The sequence below is a fragment of the Crassostrea angulata genome, chromosome 1, assembly GCF_025612915.1.
Source record: "Crassostrea angulata isolate pt1a10 chromosome 1, ASM2561291v2, whole genome shotgun sequence".
Taxonomy (NCBI): domain Eukaryota; kingdom Metazoa; phylum Mollusca; class Bivalvia; order Ostreida; family Ostreidae; genus Magallana; species Magallana angulata.
In genome coordinates, this window is record NC_069111.1 from 18,254,542 (window position 1) to 18,271,190 (window position 16,649).

A 16,649-nucleotide genomic window follows, 5' to 3' on the forward strand; every position below is an offset into this window, starting at 1 on the left:
TAAGTTTAGTTCTGCATGCAAAACTTCAAAAATAATTGCCATTTGATGGCATTTTAGGCTGTTAAAGTATTGAAAAACTTCTGTTGTTAGCATGAGTTTTCAAATATCATTACATGTGTATCATTATCAGTGCCTTCTGTTTTTCTTATCGATTCATGTTCGTTTCTCTCCCACCCAAAGTATGTACAGAAGTATTATAAACTTTGTTCTTCCAAACACTATCTGAATGCTGTAGATTTATTCCTATTCATGGGCATCATTTTTTGTGGGTTTTTTTTTATATAAAATTTACAGAGAATTACACTGCTAACATAGATTTCCGTTATTTGATTTCGAGGATCGGCTCATCAACGAAAAATCCACTAAAATTTGTGCTCAATGAATAATGATGAACTCACGGTATACTAATAAATCTATTCAAAATAATTTTGTATGAGAATTATAGACCAACATTATCACTTTCAAGAAGTGTGTTCTTTCAGCTTTGCAACATCTTCTTTACCCATTTAAGATGTGAACAAAACCTATTTGTATGCAACTCATGAGTTAGTCTTTGATCAAATGAACCATCTGTATATGTATCATATATATACAAAAGCATATATATATTTTAAATCATTTTATCATCATACATCAGTGTTTGATTAGAAAACTTTTATAAAATGAAAATCACTTGAACCTGAGATCAGGTGTGATTTACTCTGTTATAAATACTTTTGACATATTTCCTTGTTAGATGTCTGAAAGAAATGAATATTTATATTGTTTTATCATGAATAGATAGATATATATATAGTATTGTCTGTATCTTGCATGGGAGTTACAAAACAATAGATTATGTAATGTCACATTGAATCAGTACCACTGACATCCTATGAAGTAGTTGTTTATTCGTATAGAATGATATGATCATGTTTCGGTGAAAATGTTATTTATTATAATTATGATTAATAAACATTCGTTGATGGGTTCTTTTTTTATTAGTAACTAAAAGTCCTCACGTGTACTCTAAATGTCCCCTGCGCATTTGTCACGTATAATTTTGATTATAAATATCAGGTGTTAATTTTACCGTCCTCAGAAAGTCAGAGAAAGGCTTATTATATTTTAAAAATATATCATTCTGTACACGAATGATGCTTACTCAGAGACTGTAAATTGTCATACTCATACACATGTGGGCCAAAAAGCAAAACCAACTTAATTGATACTTGTTGCACAATAATAAAACGTTCCTTTCACGTGTGATTTTTTACTTACTCCGCAGACGGAAGACATGTTCCAGGTTTTACCAATGCTGGCCGAGGTTTTACGATTGAGGGACTCTTCCATGATGTCTCTGGAACTTACAGTAATATACATGTGTTCAATGTCAAAAAGAATCCAAATTGCTAAAACCCTAAAGTAACATGAGTTTACTTTTTACGATTTGCTTTTTTCATTTTGATACTATCATGCACTATAAGAAATTGATAACTTTTTTACCTAAAAATAAAATTAAATCCACATAGTACATTTATATTGTCACCTTTCCTGTCATTATTAAGAAAGTAGGGAAAACCACAAAATTCGAGTACTTTTATATAGAGATGTTGATTAATTTTTTGCAGGGCCTGGTAACTAAGTACCCAGACATGAGACCGGAGCAGCTGGTTAATCTATTAATGTGTCGAGGCGATCTCAGCCGAGCCGATGCTAGACAGGTGCTGCAATTGCATATTAATCAAAGTACAAAAAGTACTCGTGGCAGTTTAACTATTTAAAGAGTCTGGGTGGTCAAAAAATCAATCAGATTTAACAACTAGTATTATTTTATGATATAAGATTTGTTAACCTATAAACTTTTATTGAATAAATAAAAATGCCATATATTTTAATTTTCAGATTTGAATGTTTTTCTATTTCTCTATACACAGTTCTTCTGCATAAGAAGATTTATATTCATAATATAATTAGCCAAGTTAGTGTATGCTGTCATAACCGTCTGTCAAAGAAGGTCAGATAGATGTAATTATTCCAAAGTTTGTTTCTTTTTTCCAGATTGTGAGCGATACTATTGGAGAAGATGATCCTCAGAAAAAGCGACCACTGGGAATTTTCACTGAAATACCGAGCTAACTTTTTAAGTTTTATCAAATTCACTGAAATACCGAGCTAACTTTTTAAGTTTTATCAAAAACTGTTGATAAAAATAATTAAATGACAAGCCTTAAAGTATTGCCATGAACAGAAAAAAAGTCTCATTTTGTAATATTCATTTAACGGCTTGTGCTGATTTTTCCTCTGAAAAAAGATAATTTTATATGATTGTATGTTACACATTTGTTTTAATTTCTTCATTTCTATGAAAAAGTATTTACTGTATGCTTATTTGCAAACTGCGATGTGCAATATGAATAACCAATAAATATTTAAAAAAAAAGACAAACATACAAAGAGTCTACAGTATACTTTTACATGAATTATTATTATTATTTTTTGGCCAACGTAATAACGGGAGTGTTGAATTTTTTCCGCTTTTTTGGTGTGCAAGAAAAATGATAACCCCCGTATTTTGTATTCATAATGTAATAAGTAGGAATTTAATATAATTTCGACAACTTAACTCATTACAAAATCATCCACCGTCTACGTCGAAAAGAACTTGTCATTAAAAGTACAAACATGGAAAATAAAATGTTATGTAAAGTAATGAGATATGGGAGTATTAAATTTTTTTTTCGGTTACTAGAATTTTGATTCTTGTGATAGATAATGTTGTTCTTGTTAAGTTATGCCTTATTCTATACTTTAAAAAGTTTATTTTAGGCGAACCATACTAGTATCGATATCGACTATGTGGTTGTCATTTTGAAATTAACGTTCTTCATTACAATTATCTGTACTTCAGCCTGGGGGGGGGGGGGTTATCAGACTGTCTTTACTCTATTTGAATGTCAGTAATGTAAGTGTAAGAGTATATTCAAATATTCTCAGAGATATGATGACCTAGCTACGATATTCAGTTTTTATTAGCTCACCTGAGCTGAAAGCTCAAGTGAGCTATTCTGATCACATTTTGTCTGTCGTCCGTCTGTCCGTCCTTCCATAAACTTTTCACATTTTCAACATCTTCTCAAGAACTACTGGGCCAATTTCAACCAAACTTGGCACAAATCATCCTTAGGCAAAGGGGATTCAAAGTTGTGAAAATTAAGGGTCACACGCGTTTTCAAGGAGAGATAATTAGAAATTGATGAAAAATTTCGAGAAATTTTCAAAAATCTTCTCAAGAACCATAATGCCAGGAAAGCTGAAACTTGTGTGGAAGCATCCTCAAGAAGTGTAGATTTAAAGTTGTGAAATTCATGACCCCCGGGGTAGGTTGGGGCCACAATGGGAGCTCGAAGTTTTACATAGGAATATAAAAGAATAAATTTTTAAAAATCTTCTTCTCAGAAACTAATAAGCCAGGAAAGCTGAAAATTGTGGGGAAGCATCCTCAGGTAATGTAGATTCAAAGTTGTGAAAATCATGACCCCCGGGGGGTAGGTTGGGGCCACAATGGGGGGTCGAAGTTTTACATAGGAATATATAGAGTTAATCTTTGAAAAATCTTCTTCTCAGAAACTAATCAGCCAGGAAAGCTGAAACGTGTGGAAGCATCCTCAGGTTGTGTAGATTCCAAGTTGTGAAAATCATGACCCCTGGGGGTAGGGTGGGGCCACAATGGGAGGTCGAAGTTTTACATAGGAATATAAAAGAGTAAATCTTTAAAAATCTTATTCTCAGAAACTAATCAGCCACGAAAGCTGACACTTGTGTGGAAGCATCCTCAGGTAGTGTAGATTCCAAGTTGTGAAAATCTTGACCCCTGGGGGGTAGGTTTGGGCCACTATTGGGGGTCAAAGTTTAACAAAGGAATATATAGGGTAAATCTTTAAAAATCTTCTCAGAAACTAATCAGCCAGATGATTCTTTAAAATTGTTCAGACTTTCGCCCCAGGACAATTCTTTGGCCTCACAAGAAGGTTCAAAGTTTGCTGTATGTTTATATCCCATATATAAACTATTGTTAAGGATCTTTTTGAGAACTGCAATACTCAGCATATGATATGACTATAAAATCATCCTGTTAGAAAAGGGACTAATGATTATAAACATAAGAATATCCAGGGGGAAAATGGATTTTATTTATACAGGATCTACATGTATTATTGTACATTGTCCAGATAGTTTGTATTATGGCTCCATTAAGCTGATTTTATCATACCTATTGTTTCTCAGGTGAGCGATGTGGCCCATGGGCCTATTGCTTCAAAGGGGCCATGAAAGAAGCTATCATTGCAGAAAAAAATTACTTCGGATTTTTTTCTGAAATGCTCACTTCTTTCATATCCCGATGAACCATCAAGGAAAGCATGTACAATACATGTCCCAGTTATTTTGTTTTACTTAGATGCGCGGTTCTGACCTGCTTTTAAGAAGAGATAAAACAGGGTTGAAATGATGGTATACATCGCTATTGCATGGATCATGATTTTATAATTGTCATTTCCTTTAAAGCCATAAGTATGATATTTATTCTCTTTGCGATCTCTTTTTTCCAAGGTGAGTTTCTTTTAATTTTGCGACCAATTTCACAAATATGGTTTAACGTGAGCAAATTATAAAAATAGTATTAGGTGCTATCATAACTCTGATAAGGTAAATAACATAAATCTCATTATAAATCAAAAATAAAAGAGCCGAGATACGAATTGTCGGTTGAGAAAGTTAGGGAGAAGAAACCTTAACGAAAAAAAAAAACGAAATTAAAAAAAAAAAACGGTCAAGTTGGGAAGATGTTGAACTCTCATGTTCACAATGTGTGCGATTTTACAATGGGTACATTTTTAAATTATATTTATAGCTCTAAATACATAGCGCTTGGCGCTTTCGGCGCCAGTCACAATTTAAATCGGATATATATACCGGTATATTATGTTTCAAAAGATACAAATAGCATTTCAATATCAAAGTGAAAACTAGTCTTACATTAGACCGGAAGCTAGCTACAGCTTATCGTAATAAAAACTGGATTTTATAATAAATTAACGAAACATTAATTGCTTATAATTTTTTTATATTTCTTTCTAGACTATATAACTCTGTGGTTTTGCATCACAAGGGATAATTTTTTGTTGCTATAAAATGTAAGCTTTATAAATGTCTAGACCTGTCGAGCCTACAGCGATGCCCCAAAGCCTACTTGCGTTAAATCGGAAGAAAAGATGAGAAGTATTGTGCAAGTTAACCAACGAGTTGATTTTTTTTACCAGAATTCCTGCTAATTGTTTTAAAAATGCCTATGTTAGCTTTTCAAACGACGCTTATGGACCGGAAGCAAACGATATTGTCTCTTCCTTTTGTTAAAACATTGGAATTCTTTAAGGTACTTCACTATACCGAGACTTATACTTTTTAAGACACTACGTAACAAGATGGCGATTTAAATGTTTTGTTAAACTGTTTGTATCAATCGATTCAGATGTATATTGTCATAGCTCAGTGGTTAAAGTATCAGACTTGTGAACCGCAGGTCATGAGTTCGAATCCACCTGGGGCTTTTGTTTATGTTTACTGAATGAAATTTTTGAAAACATCATTTTTTATCTAAAATTGTACATTTTTTCGCCTATTTGACATATTTACTTTTTATCCATCATGCTTTCTGTCATAATCAAGTAGTTTTCTGCTGATTTGAGAAACTATTTCACGGTGTAGTGAGGCACCTTAAAGGTAGACTTCGTGAGAAATCATGTAAAAGTGTATTGCAAAATATTTTGCGCCAACGTAAATTAATACTCCGCTGAATATTTCATATTATATAATGTAAATCCACAAAGCATATAAAACCCAGAAATAAAAATGATATCAGTTGGGGTATGTCAGTCTTGAAGAGTCTCGATTTTAGCTGCTTTACATGCTCAGGTAATGTTTTGGATTGAATTAAAATCACCATATTGGATGGGTTTTTAGCTCACCTGAGCTGAAAGCTCAAGTGAGCTATTCTGATCACATTTTGTCTGTCGTCCCTCTGTCCGTCCGTCTGTCCGTCCGTCCGTCTGTCTGTCCGTAAACTTTTCACATTTTCAACATCTTCTAAAGAACTACTTGGCCAATTTCAACCAAACTTGGCACAAATCATCCTTAGGCAAAGGGGATTCAAAGTTGTGAAAATTAAGGGCCACACCCGTTTTCAAGGGGAGATAATTAGAAATTAATGAAAAATTTCGAGAAATTTTCAAAAATCTTCTTCTCAAGAACCAGAAAGCCAGGAAAGCTGAAACTTGTGTGGAAGCATCCTCAGGTAGTGTAGATTCAAAGTTGTGAAATTCATGACCCCCGGGGGTAGGGTGGGGCCACAATGGGGGGTCGAAGTTTTACATAGGAATATATAGAGTAAATCTTTAAAAATCTTCTTCTCAGAAACTAAACAGCCAGGAAAGCTGAAACTTGTGTGGAAGCATCCTCAGGTAGTGTAGATTCAAAGTTGTGAAAATCATAACCCCTGGGGTTAAGTTGGGGCCACAATGGGGGGTCGAAGTTTTACATAGGAATATATATAGAGTAAATCTTTAAAAATCTTCTTCTCAGAAACTAATCAGCCAGGAAAGCTGAAACTTGTGTGGAAGCATCCTCAGGTAGTGTAGATTCAAAGTTGTGAAAATCATGACCCCCGGGGGTAGGGTGGGGCCACAATGGGGGGGGGGGGTCGAAGTTTTACAAAGGAATATATAGAATAAATCTTTAAAAATCTTCTTCTCAGAAACTAATCAGCCAGGAAAGCTGAAACTTGTGTGGAAGCATTCTCAGGTAGTGTAGATTCAAAGTTGTGAAAATCATAACCCCTGGGGTTAGGTTGGGGCCACAATGGGGGTCGAAGTTTTACATAGGAATATATAGAGTAAATCTTTAAAAATCTTCTTCTCAGAAACTAAACAGCCAGGAAAGCTGAAACTTGTGTGGAAGCATCCTCAGGTAGTGTAGATTCAAAGTTGTGAAAATCATGACCCCCAGGGGTAGGGTGGGGCCACAATGGGGGGTCGAAGTTTTACATAGGAATATATAGAATAAATCTTTAAAAATCTTCTTCTCAGAAACTAATCAGCCAGGAAAGCTGAAACTTGTGTGGAAGCATCCTCAGGTAGTGTAGATTCAAAGTTGTGAAAATCATAACCCCTGGGGTTAGGTTGGGGCCACAATGGGGGGTCGAAGTTTTACATAGGAATATATAGAGTAAATCTTTAAAAATCTTCTTCTCAGAAACTAATCAGCCAGGAAAGCTGAAACTTGTGTGGAAGCATCCTCAGGTAGTGTAGATTCAAAGTTGTGAAAATCATAACCCCTGGGGTTAGGTTGGGCCACAATGGGGGGTCAAAGTTTTACATAGGAATATATAGAGTAAATCTTTAAAAATCTTCTTCTCAGTAACTAATCAGCCAGGAATGCTGAAACTTGTGTGGAAGCATCCTCAGGTAGTGTAGATTCAAAGTTGTGAAAATCATGATCCCTGGGGGTAGGGTGAGGCCACATTGGGGGGGGGGGGGTTAAAATTTTACATAGGAATATATAGAGTAAATCTTTAAAAATCTTCTTCTCAGAAACTAATCAGCCAGGAAAGCTGAAACTTGTGGGAAGTATCCTCAGGTAGTGTAGATTCAAAGTTGTGAAAATCATGACCCCTGGGGGTAGGGTGAGGCCACATGGGGGGGGGGTGTTAAAGTTTTACATAGGAATAAAGAGTAAATCTTTAAAAATCTTCTTCTCAGAAACTAATCAGCAAGATGATTCTTTTTAATTGTTAAGACTTTGGCTCCAGGACAATTCTTCGGCCTCACAAGAAGGTTCAGAGTTTGATGTAGCTAAATATCCCATATATAAACAATTGTAAAGGATCTTTTTGAGAACTGCAATACTCAACATGTGATATGACTATAAAATTGAAGCAGGCAGCTATTTTTTCATTAGAATCATTTTGTATTACTGTTTTGGGTTATTGCCCTTGATTTATTGATTCTTGATTATTTTAATTAATGCATCCACTGTTAACCAATTAATGTGATGATTATTTTTATACAATAATAAATATTCAATGTATATAAGTTGTTCTGCATAAGTAGTTTTGGGTTAGGCTGGATTAGTTTGTTTATTTTTGATTTCCAATTTTTAGATACTATGAATTATTTTAGGCTGGCACATATATAGGGACAGTGTCTATTGCATTGCAACGAGTGACTGTTTGGGGTTAAACTTGAACAGGTACGGAGAGATTGAGGGTGTTGACATCCCTGCTCTTTCTAATTTTCGTGTTTTTCTAACCAACGATACAGAATGTGCGGTCATTTCTGCCCTGTATCGCATTGATACAAGTGTGCGGTCATACCTGCTTGTATTGGTGGTGGTTGCGGCGGAGCACTAGTGTATGGTCATCCCTGCTGGTGTTCTGGCCTTTCTAGTGCAAGTGTGCGGCACTCCCTGCGTTAGGTTGAGCTGTTGGCGCAAGTGTGAGGTCATCCCTGCTTGCGTTATCTCTGCTTGCATTAACGTTGGTACCTGTTGAGTTGCGTAGGTGTGCGGTCATCCCTGCCTGCATAACGTTGAGTCCCTATATATGTGCAGGAGCGGTGATTAAAGTCTGCTCTTGTAAATATTTTCAGCAATCAGGGCTATCCGAGTTCCAAGGGGGAAAAATGGATTTTATTTATACAGGATCTTCATGTATTTATGTACATTGTCCAGATTGTATTATGACTCCATTAAGCTGACTTTATCATACCTATTGTTCCTCAGGTGAGCGATGTGGCCCATGGGCCTCTTGTTTTATAGTTGTTTCAAAAAATATTAAAATACATAACAATAGTCGACTAGTTGCGTTTCTATTTCATGCATGATATAATGTAAGTGTTCTTGCTGAGTCACGTGATAGTGTCTGTTGCATCATGACTTCAATCCATGTTTTCATCGGTTTTGAATTTTATTTTGCGTCTTTCAAAATTAAGCACTCAGGTCCAGAGAGTAAGTAATTACATAATGCTATTTAAGAAATAAACAGCTAGTTAAAAAGCTCATATATATGAACTTGTTAATATAAAAAGTCTAACGAAAAATTAATTAACTGTCTGTCGGTATTGTGTAGGCACCAGCTCAATTCCAAATATTTACATGTTGGTACGTGATTAAATCTGAGAAGCACTTCCAGAGTCATAGGATTTGATCACGTGACCAACCAAGTTCCTATCGCGGTTAACTTTTTAGTATGCTGTTCGTTTCTTAAATGAAAATTCCATCGGTTCTTTCAACTCCGTCCCATCGGCATTTATAAAACACAACGCAGCGAAAAATTACGAAATGAAAACAATATATTTAATTAAAACATAATTATAGAAAGCAATTTTTTTAAACTTCATGCGATTACATGTATTTCTTGGCAATGGAGGACACACAATTAAACCCACGAAAATTGACTGTAATGCTGTAGATTTATTTCTATTCATGAGCATCATTTTTTGTTGTTTTTTTTAAATAAAATTTACAGAGAATTACACTACTAACATTTTGTCATGTTTTATTTGATATCGAGGATCGGCTCATCAACGAAAAATCCATAAAAATTTGTGCTCAACGAATAATGATGAATTCACAGTAAACTAATATATCTATTCAAAAGACTTTTGTATGAGAATTATAGATTAACATTACCACTTTCAAGAACGCCGTGTTTTCTTCCAGCATTGCAACTGCTCCTTTACCCATTTAAGATGTGAGCAAAACTTATCCGTATGCAGCTCATATGTCAGTCGTTGATCAAATGGACAATTAGTATATATATATATATATATATATATATATATATATATATATATATATATATATATATATATATATATATATATAAAATCATTTTATCATCCTACATCAGTGTTTGATTAGAAAACTTTAATAAAATGAAAATCACTTGAACCTGACATCAGGTGTGATTTACTTTGTTAAAAATACTTTTTATATATTTCTTGGTAGATGTCTGAAAGGAATGAATATTTATATTGTTTTATCATGAATATATATATATATATATATATATATATATATATATATATATATATATATATATATATATATATATATATATATATATATATATATATATAGTATTGTCTGTATCTTGCATGGGAGTTACAAAACAATAGATTATGTAATGTCACATTGAATCGATCAGTACCAGTGACATCCTATGAAGTAGTTGTTTATTCGTATAAAATGATATGATCATGTTTCGGTGAAAATGTTATTAATTATAATTATGATAAATAAACATTCGTTGAGGGGTTCTTTTTATTAGTAACTCAAAGTCCTAACATGTACCATATGTACCCTAAACCTCTCCTGCGCATTTGTCACGTGTAATTTTGATTATAAATTGCAGGTGTTAATTTTAGCGTCATCAGAATGTCAGTGAAAGGCTTATTATATTAAATATATCATTCTGTACGCGGATGATGCTTACTCAGAGACTGTAAGTTGTCATACACATACACATTGTGGCCAGAAAGCAAAACCAACTTAATTGATACTTGTTGCACAATAATAAAACGTTCCTTTCACGTGTGATTTTTTACTTACTCCGCAGACGGAAGACATGTTCCAGGTTTTACCAATGCTGGCCGAGGTTTTACGATTGAGGGACTCTTCCATGATGTCTCTGGAACTTACAGTAATATACATGTGTTCAATGTCAAAAAGAATCCAAATTGCTAAAACCCAAAAGTAAAATGAGTTTACTTTTTACGATTTGCTTTTTCATTTTGATACTATCATGCACTATAAGAAATTGATAACTTTTTTACCTAAAAATAAAATTAAATCCACATAGTACACGTATATTGTCATCTTTCCTGTCATTATTAAGAAAGTAGGGAAAACCACAAAATTCGAGTACTTTTATATAGAGATGTTGATTAATTTTTTGCAGGGTTTGGTAACTAAGTACCCAGACATGAGACCGGAGCAGCTGGTTAATCTATTAATGTGTCGAGGCGATCTCAGCCGAGCCGATGCTAGACAGGTGCTGCAATTGCATATTAATCAAAGTACAAAAAGTACTCGTGGCAGTTTAACTATTTAAAGAGTCTGGGTGGTCAAAAAATCAATCAGATTTAACAACTAGTATTATTTTATGATAAAAGATATGTTAACCTATAAACTTTTATTGAATAAAGAAAAATGCCATATATTTTAATTTTCAGATTTGAATGTTTTTCTATTTCTCTATACACAGTTCTTCTGCATAAGAAGATTTATATTCATAATATAATTAGCCAAGTTAGTGTATGCTGTCATAACCGTGTGTCAAAGAAGTTCAGATAGATGTAATTATTCCAAAGTTTGTTTCTTTTTTCCAGATTGTGAGCGATACTATTGGAGAAGATGATCCTCAGAAAAAGCGACCACTGGGAATTTTCACTGAAATACCAAGCTAACTTTTTAAGTTTTATCAAATTCACTGAAATATCGAGCTAACTTTTTAAGTTTTATCAAAAACTGTTGATAAAAATAATTAAATGACAAGCCTTAAAATATTGCCATGAACAGAAAAAAAGTCTCATTTTGTAATATTCATTTAACGGCTTGTGCTGATTTTTCCTCTGAAAAAAGATAATTTTATATGATTGTATGTTACACATTTGTTTTAATTTCTTCATTTCTATGAAAAAGTATTTACTGTATGCTTATTTGCAAACTGCGATGTGCAATATGAATAACCAATAAATATTTTTAAAAAAAGACAAACATACAAAGAGTCTACATTATACTTTTACATGAATTTTTATTAATTTTTTTGCCAACGTAATAACGGGAGTGTTGAATTTTTCCCCTTTTTTTGGTGTGTAGGAAAAATGATAACCCCCGTATTTTGTATTCATAATGTAGTAAGTAGGAATTTAATATAATTTCGACAAGTTAACTCATTACAAAATCATCCACCGTCTACGTCGAAAAGAACTTGTCATTAAAAGTACAAACATGGAAAATAAAATGTTATGTAAAGTAATGAGATATGGGAGTATTAAATTTTTTTTCGGTTACTAGAATTTTGATTCTTGTGATAGATAATGTTGTTCTTGTTAAGTTATGCCTTATTCTATACTTTAAAAAGTTTATTTTAGGCGAACCATACTAGTATCGATATCGACTATGTGGTTGTCATTTTGAAATTAACGTTCTTCATTGCAATTATCTGTACTTCAGCCTGGGGGGGGGGGGGGGGGGGGGGTTATCAGACTGTCTTTACTCTATTTGAATGTCAGTAATGTAAGTGTAAGAGTATATTCAAATATTCTCAGAGATATGATGACCTAGCTACGATATTCAGTTTTTATTAGCTCACCTGAGCTGAAAGCTCAAGTGAGCTATTCTGATCACATTTTGTCTGTCGTCCGTCTGTCCGTCCTTCCATAAACTTTTCACATTTTCAACATCTTCTCAAGAACTACTGGGCCAATTTCAACCAAACTTGGCACAAATCATCCTTAGGCAAAGGGGATTCAAAGTTGTGAAAATTAAGGGTCACACGCGTTTTCAAGGGGAGATAATTGGAAATTGATGAAAAATTTCGAGAAATTTTCAAAAATCTTCTCAAGAACCATAATGCCAGGAAAGCTGAAACTTGTGTGGAAGCATCCTCAAGAAGTGTAGATTTAAAGTTGTGAAGTTCATGACCCCCGGGGTAGGTTGGGGCCACAATGGGAGGTCGAAGTTTTACATAGGAATATAAAAGAGTAAATTTTTAAAAATCTTCTTCTCAGAAACTAATAAGCCAGGAAAGCTGAAACTTGTGGGGAAGCATCCTCAGGTAATGTAGATTCAAAGTTGTGAAAATCATGACCCCCGGGGGGTAGGTTGGGGCCACAATGGGGGGTCGAAGTTTTACATAGGAATATATAGAGTAAATCTTTAAAAAATCTTCTTCTCAGAAACTAATCAGCCAGGAAAGCTGAAACGTGTGGAAGCATCCTCAGGTAGTGTAGATTTCAAGTTGTGAAAATCATGACCCCCGGGGGTAGGGTGGGGCCACAATGGGAGGTCGAAGTTTTACATAGGAATATAAAAGAGTAAATCTTTAAATCTTCTTCTCAGAAACTAATCAGCCACGAAAGCTGACATTTGTGTGGAAGCATCCTCAGGTAGTGTAGATTCCAAGTTGTGAAAATCTTGACCCCTGGGGGGGTAGGTTTGGGCCACTATGGGGGGTCAAAGTTTAACAAAGGAATATATAGGGTAAATCCTTAAAAATCTTCTCAGAAACTAATCAGCCAGATGATTCTTTATAATTGTTCAGACTTTCGCCCCAGGACAATTCTTTGGCCTCACAAGAAGGTTCAAAGTTTGCTGTATGTTTATATCCCATATATAAACTATTGTTAAGGATCTTTTTGAGAACTGCAATACTCAGCATATGATATGACTATAAAATCATCCTGTTAGAAAAGGGACTAATGATTATAAACATAAGAATATCCCGGGGGAAAATGGATTTTATTTATACAGGATCTACATGTATTATTGTACATTGTCCAGATAGTTTGTATTATGACTCCATTAAGCTGATTTTATCATACCTATTGTTTCTCAGGTGAGCGATGTGGCCCATGGGCCTCTTGCTTTGATTTAGTTGATTCAAAGGGGCCATGAAAGAAGCTATCATTGCAGAAAAAAATTACTTCGGATTTTTTTCTGAAATGCTCACTTCTTTCATATCCCGATGAACCATCAAGGAAAGCATGTACAATACTTGTCCCAGTTATTTTGTTTTACTTAGATGCGCGGTTCTGACCTGCTTTTAAGAAGAGATAAAACAGGGTTGAAATGATGGTATACATCGCTATTGCATAGATCATGATTTTATAATTGTCATTTCCTTTAAAGCCATAAGTATGATATTTATTCTCTTTGCGATCTCTTTTTTTCAAGGTGAGTTTCTTTTAATTTTGCGACCAATTTCACAAATATGGTTTAACGTGAGCAAATTATAAAAATAGTATTAGGTGCTATCATAACTCTGATAAGGTAAATAACATAAATCTCATTATAAATCAAAAATAAAAGAGCCGAGATACGAATTGTCGGTTGAGAAAGTTAGGGAGAAGAAACCTTAACGAAAAAAAAATCGAAATTAAAAAAAAAAAAACGGTCAAGTTGGGAAGATGTTGAACTCTCATGTTCACAATGTGTGCGATTTTACAATGGGTACATTTTTAAATTATATTTATAGCTCTAAATACATAGCGCTTGGCGCTTTCGGCGCCAGTCACAATTTAAATCGGATATATATACCGGTATATTATGTTTCAAAAGATACAAATAGCATTTCAATATCAGAGTGAAAACTAGTCTTACATTAGACCGGAAGCTAGCTACAGCTTATCGTAATAAAAACTGGATTTTATAATAAATTAACGAAACATTAATTGCTTATAATTTTTTTTATATTTCTTTCTAGACTATATAACTCTGTGGTTTTGCATCACAAGGGATAATTTTTTGTTGCTATAAAATGTAAGCTTTATAAATGTCTAGACCTGTCGAGCCTACAGCGATGCCCCAAAGCCTACTTGCGTTAAATCGGAAGAAAAGATGAGAAGTATTGTGCAAGTTAACCAACGAATTGATTTTTTTTTTACCAGAATTCCTGCTAATTGTTTTAAAAATGCCTATGTTAGCTTTTCAAACGACGCTTATGGACCGGAAGCAAACGATATCGTCTATTCCTTTTGTTAAAACATTGGAATTCTTTAAGGTACTTCACTATACCGAGACTTATACTTTTTAAGACACTACGTAACAAGATGGCGATTTAAATGTTTTGTTAAACTGTTTGTATCAATCGATTCAGATGTATATTGTCATAGCTCAGTGGTTAAAGTATCAGACTTGTGAACCGCAGGTCATGAGTTCGAATCCACCTGGGGCTTTTGTTTATGTTTACTGAATGAAATTTTTGAAAACATCATTTTTTATCTAGAATTGTACATTTTTTCGCCTATTTGACATATTTACTTTTTATCCATCATGCTTTCTGTCATAATCAAGTAGTTTTCTGCTGATTTGAGAAACTATTTCACGGTGTAGTGAGGCACCTTAAAGGTAGACTTTGTGAGAAATCATGTAAAAGTGTATTGCAAAATATTTTGCGCCAACGTAAATAAATACTCCGCTGAATATTTCATATTATATAATGTAAATCCACAAAGCAAATAAAACCCAGAAATAAAAATGATATCAGTTGGGGTACAGTCTTGAAGAGTCTCGATTTTAGCTGCTTTACATGCTCAGGTAATGTTTTGGATTGAATTAAAATCACCATATTGGATGGGTTTTTTTTATAGTTGTTTCAAAAAATATTAAAATACATAACAATAGTCGACTAGTTGCGTTTCTATTTCATGCATGATATAATGTAAGTGTTCTTGCTGAGTCACGTGATAGTGTCTGTTGCATCATGACTTCAATCCATGTTTTCATCGGTTTTGAATTTTATTTTGCGTCTTTCAAAATTAAGCACTCAGGTCCAGAGAGTAAGTAATTACATAATGCTATTTAAGAAATAAACAGCTAGTTAAAAAGTTCATATATATGAACTTGTTAATATAAAAAGTCTAACGAAAAATTAATTAACTGTCTGTCGGTATTGTGTAGGCACCAGCTCAATTCCAAATATTTACATGTTGGTACGTGATTAAATCTGAGAAGCACTTCCAGAGTCATAGGATTTGATCACGTGACCAACCAAGTTCCTATCGCGGTTAAGTTTTTAGTATGCTGTTCGTTTCTTAAATGAAAATTCCATCGGTTCTTTCAACTCCGTCCCATCGGCATTTATAAAACACAACGCAGCGAAAAATTACGAAATGAAAACAATATATTTAATTAAAACATAATTATAGAAAGCAATTTTTTTAAACTTCATGCGATTACATGTATTTCTTGGCAATGGAGGACACACAATTAAACCCACGAAAATTGACTGTAATGCTGTAGATTTATTTCTATTCATGAGCATCATTTTTTGTTGGTTTTTTTAAATAAAATTTACAGAGAATTACACTACTAACATTTTGTCATGTTTTATTTGATATCGAGGATCGGCTCATCAACGAAAAATCCATAAAAATTTGTGCTCAACGAATAATGATGAATTCACAGTAAACTAATATATCTATTCAAAAGACTTTTGTATGAGAATTATAGATTAACATTACCACTTTCAAGAACGCCGTGTTTTCTTCCAGCATTGCAACTGCTCCTTTACCCATTTAAGATGTGAGCAAAACTTATCCGTATGCAGCTCATATGTCAGTCGTTGATCAAATGGACCATTTGTATATGTATTATATATATATATATATATATATATATATATATATATATATATATATATATATATATATATATATATATATATATATAAAATCATTTTATCATCCTACATCAGTGTTTGATTAGAAAACTTTAATAAAATGAAAATCACTTGAACCTGACATCAGGTGTGATTTACTTTGTTATAAATACTTTTTATATATTTCTTGCGTTAAATCGGAAGAAAAGATGAGAAGTATTGTGCAAGTTAA

At 33.6% G+C, this 16,649-nt stretch overlaps 2 protein-coding genes across 4 annotated transcripts in view; both read left to right on the forward strand.

The window, feature by feature from the left end:
• LOC128173208 (exocyst complex component 3-like) overlaps positions 1 to 2,459 on the forward strand; it is a 38,666-nt gene extending 36,207 nt beyond the window's left edge. For 2 of the 3 annotated variants that reach the window (XM_052838931.1, XM_052838943.1), the window contains 3 exons: positions 1,268 to 1,351; positions 1,611 to 1,703; positions 2,041 to 2,455. In XM_052838931.1, the coding sequence (XP_052694891.1) occupies positions 1,268 to 1,351; positions 1,611 to 1,703; positions 2,041 to 2,118 (255 nt within the window). In that variant the 3' untranslated portion in view covers positions 2,119 to 2,455. Of the gene's footprint in view, positions 1 to 1,267; positions 1,352 to 1,610; positions 1,704 to 2,040 lie in introns of all 3 variants that reach the window. The other variant, XM_052838937.1, reaches the window with a different exon arrangement.
• Positions 2,460 to 10,578: 8,119 nt separating this feature from the next.
• LOC128173240 (exocyst complex component 3-like) lies at positions 10,579 to 11,830 on the forward strand. Its single transcript, XM_052838960.1, has 3 exons — positions 10,579 to 10,735; positions 10,994 to 11,086; positions 11,424 to 11,830. Exons 1-3 carry the CDS (start codon positions 10,661 to 10,663, stop codon positions 11,499 to 11,501), a joined length of 246 nt encoding a protein of 81 aa, XP_052694920.1. The 5' UTR covers positions 10,579 to 10,660; the 3' UTR covers positions 11,502 to 11,830.
• The last annotated feature ends 4,819 nt before the right edge of the window (positions 11,831 to 16,649 follow it).

What these genes read in the sequence shown, in the direction of transcription:
- LOC128173240 (XM_052838960.1), top strand. Translation starts at nt 10,661, where the DNA reads ATGTTCCAGGTTTTACCAATGCTGGCCGAGGTTTTACGATTGAGGGAC. An exon ending in TGATGTCTCTGGAACTTACA is followed by an intron (nt 10,736 to 10,993) that starts GTAATATACATG and finishes AATTTTTTGCAG; the next exon opens with GGTTTGGTAACTAAGTACCC. An exon ending in GCCGAGCCGATGCTAGACAG is followed by an intron (nt 11,087 to 11,423) that starts GTGCTGCAATTG and finishes TCTTTTTTCCAG; the next exon opens with ATTGTGAGCGATACTATTGG.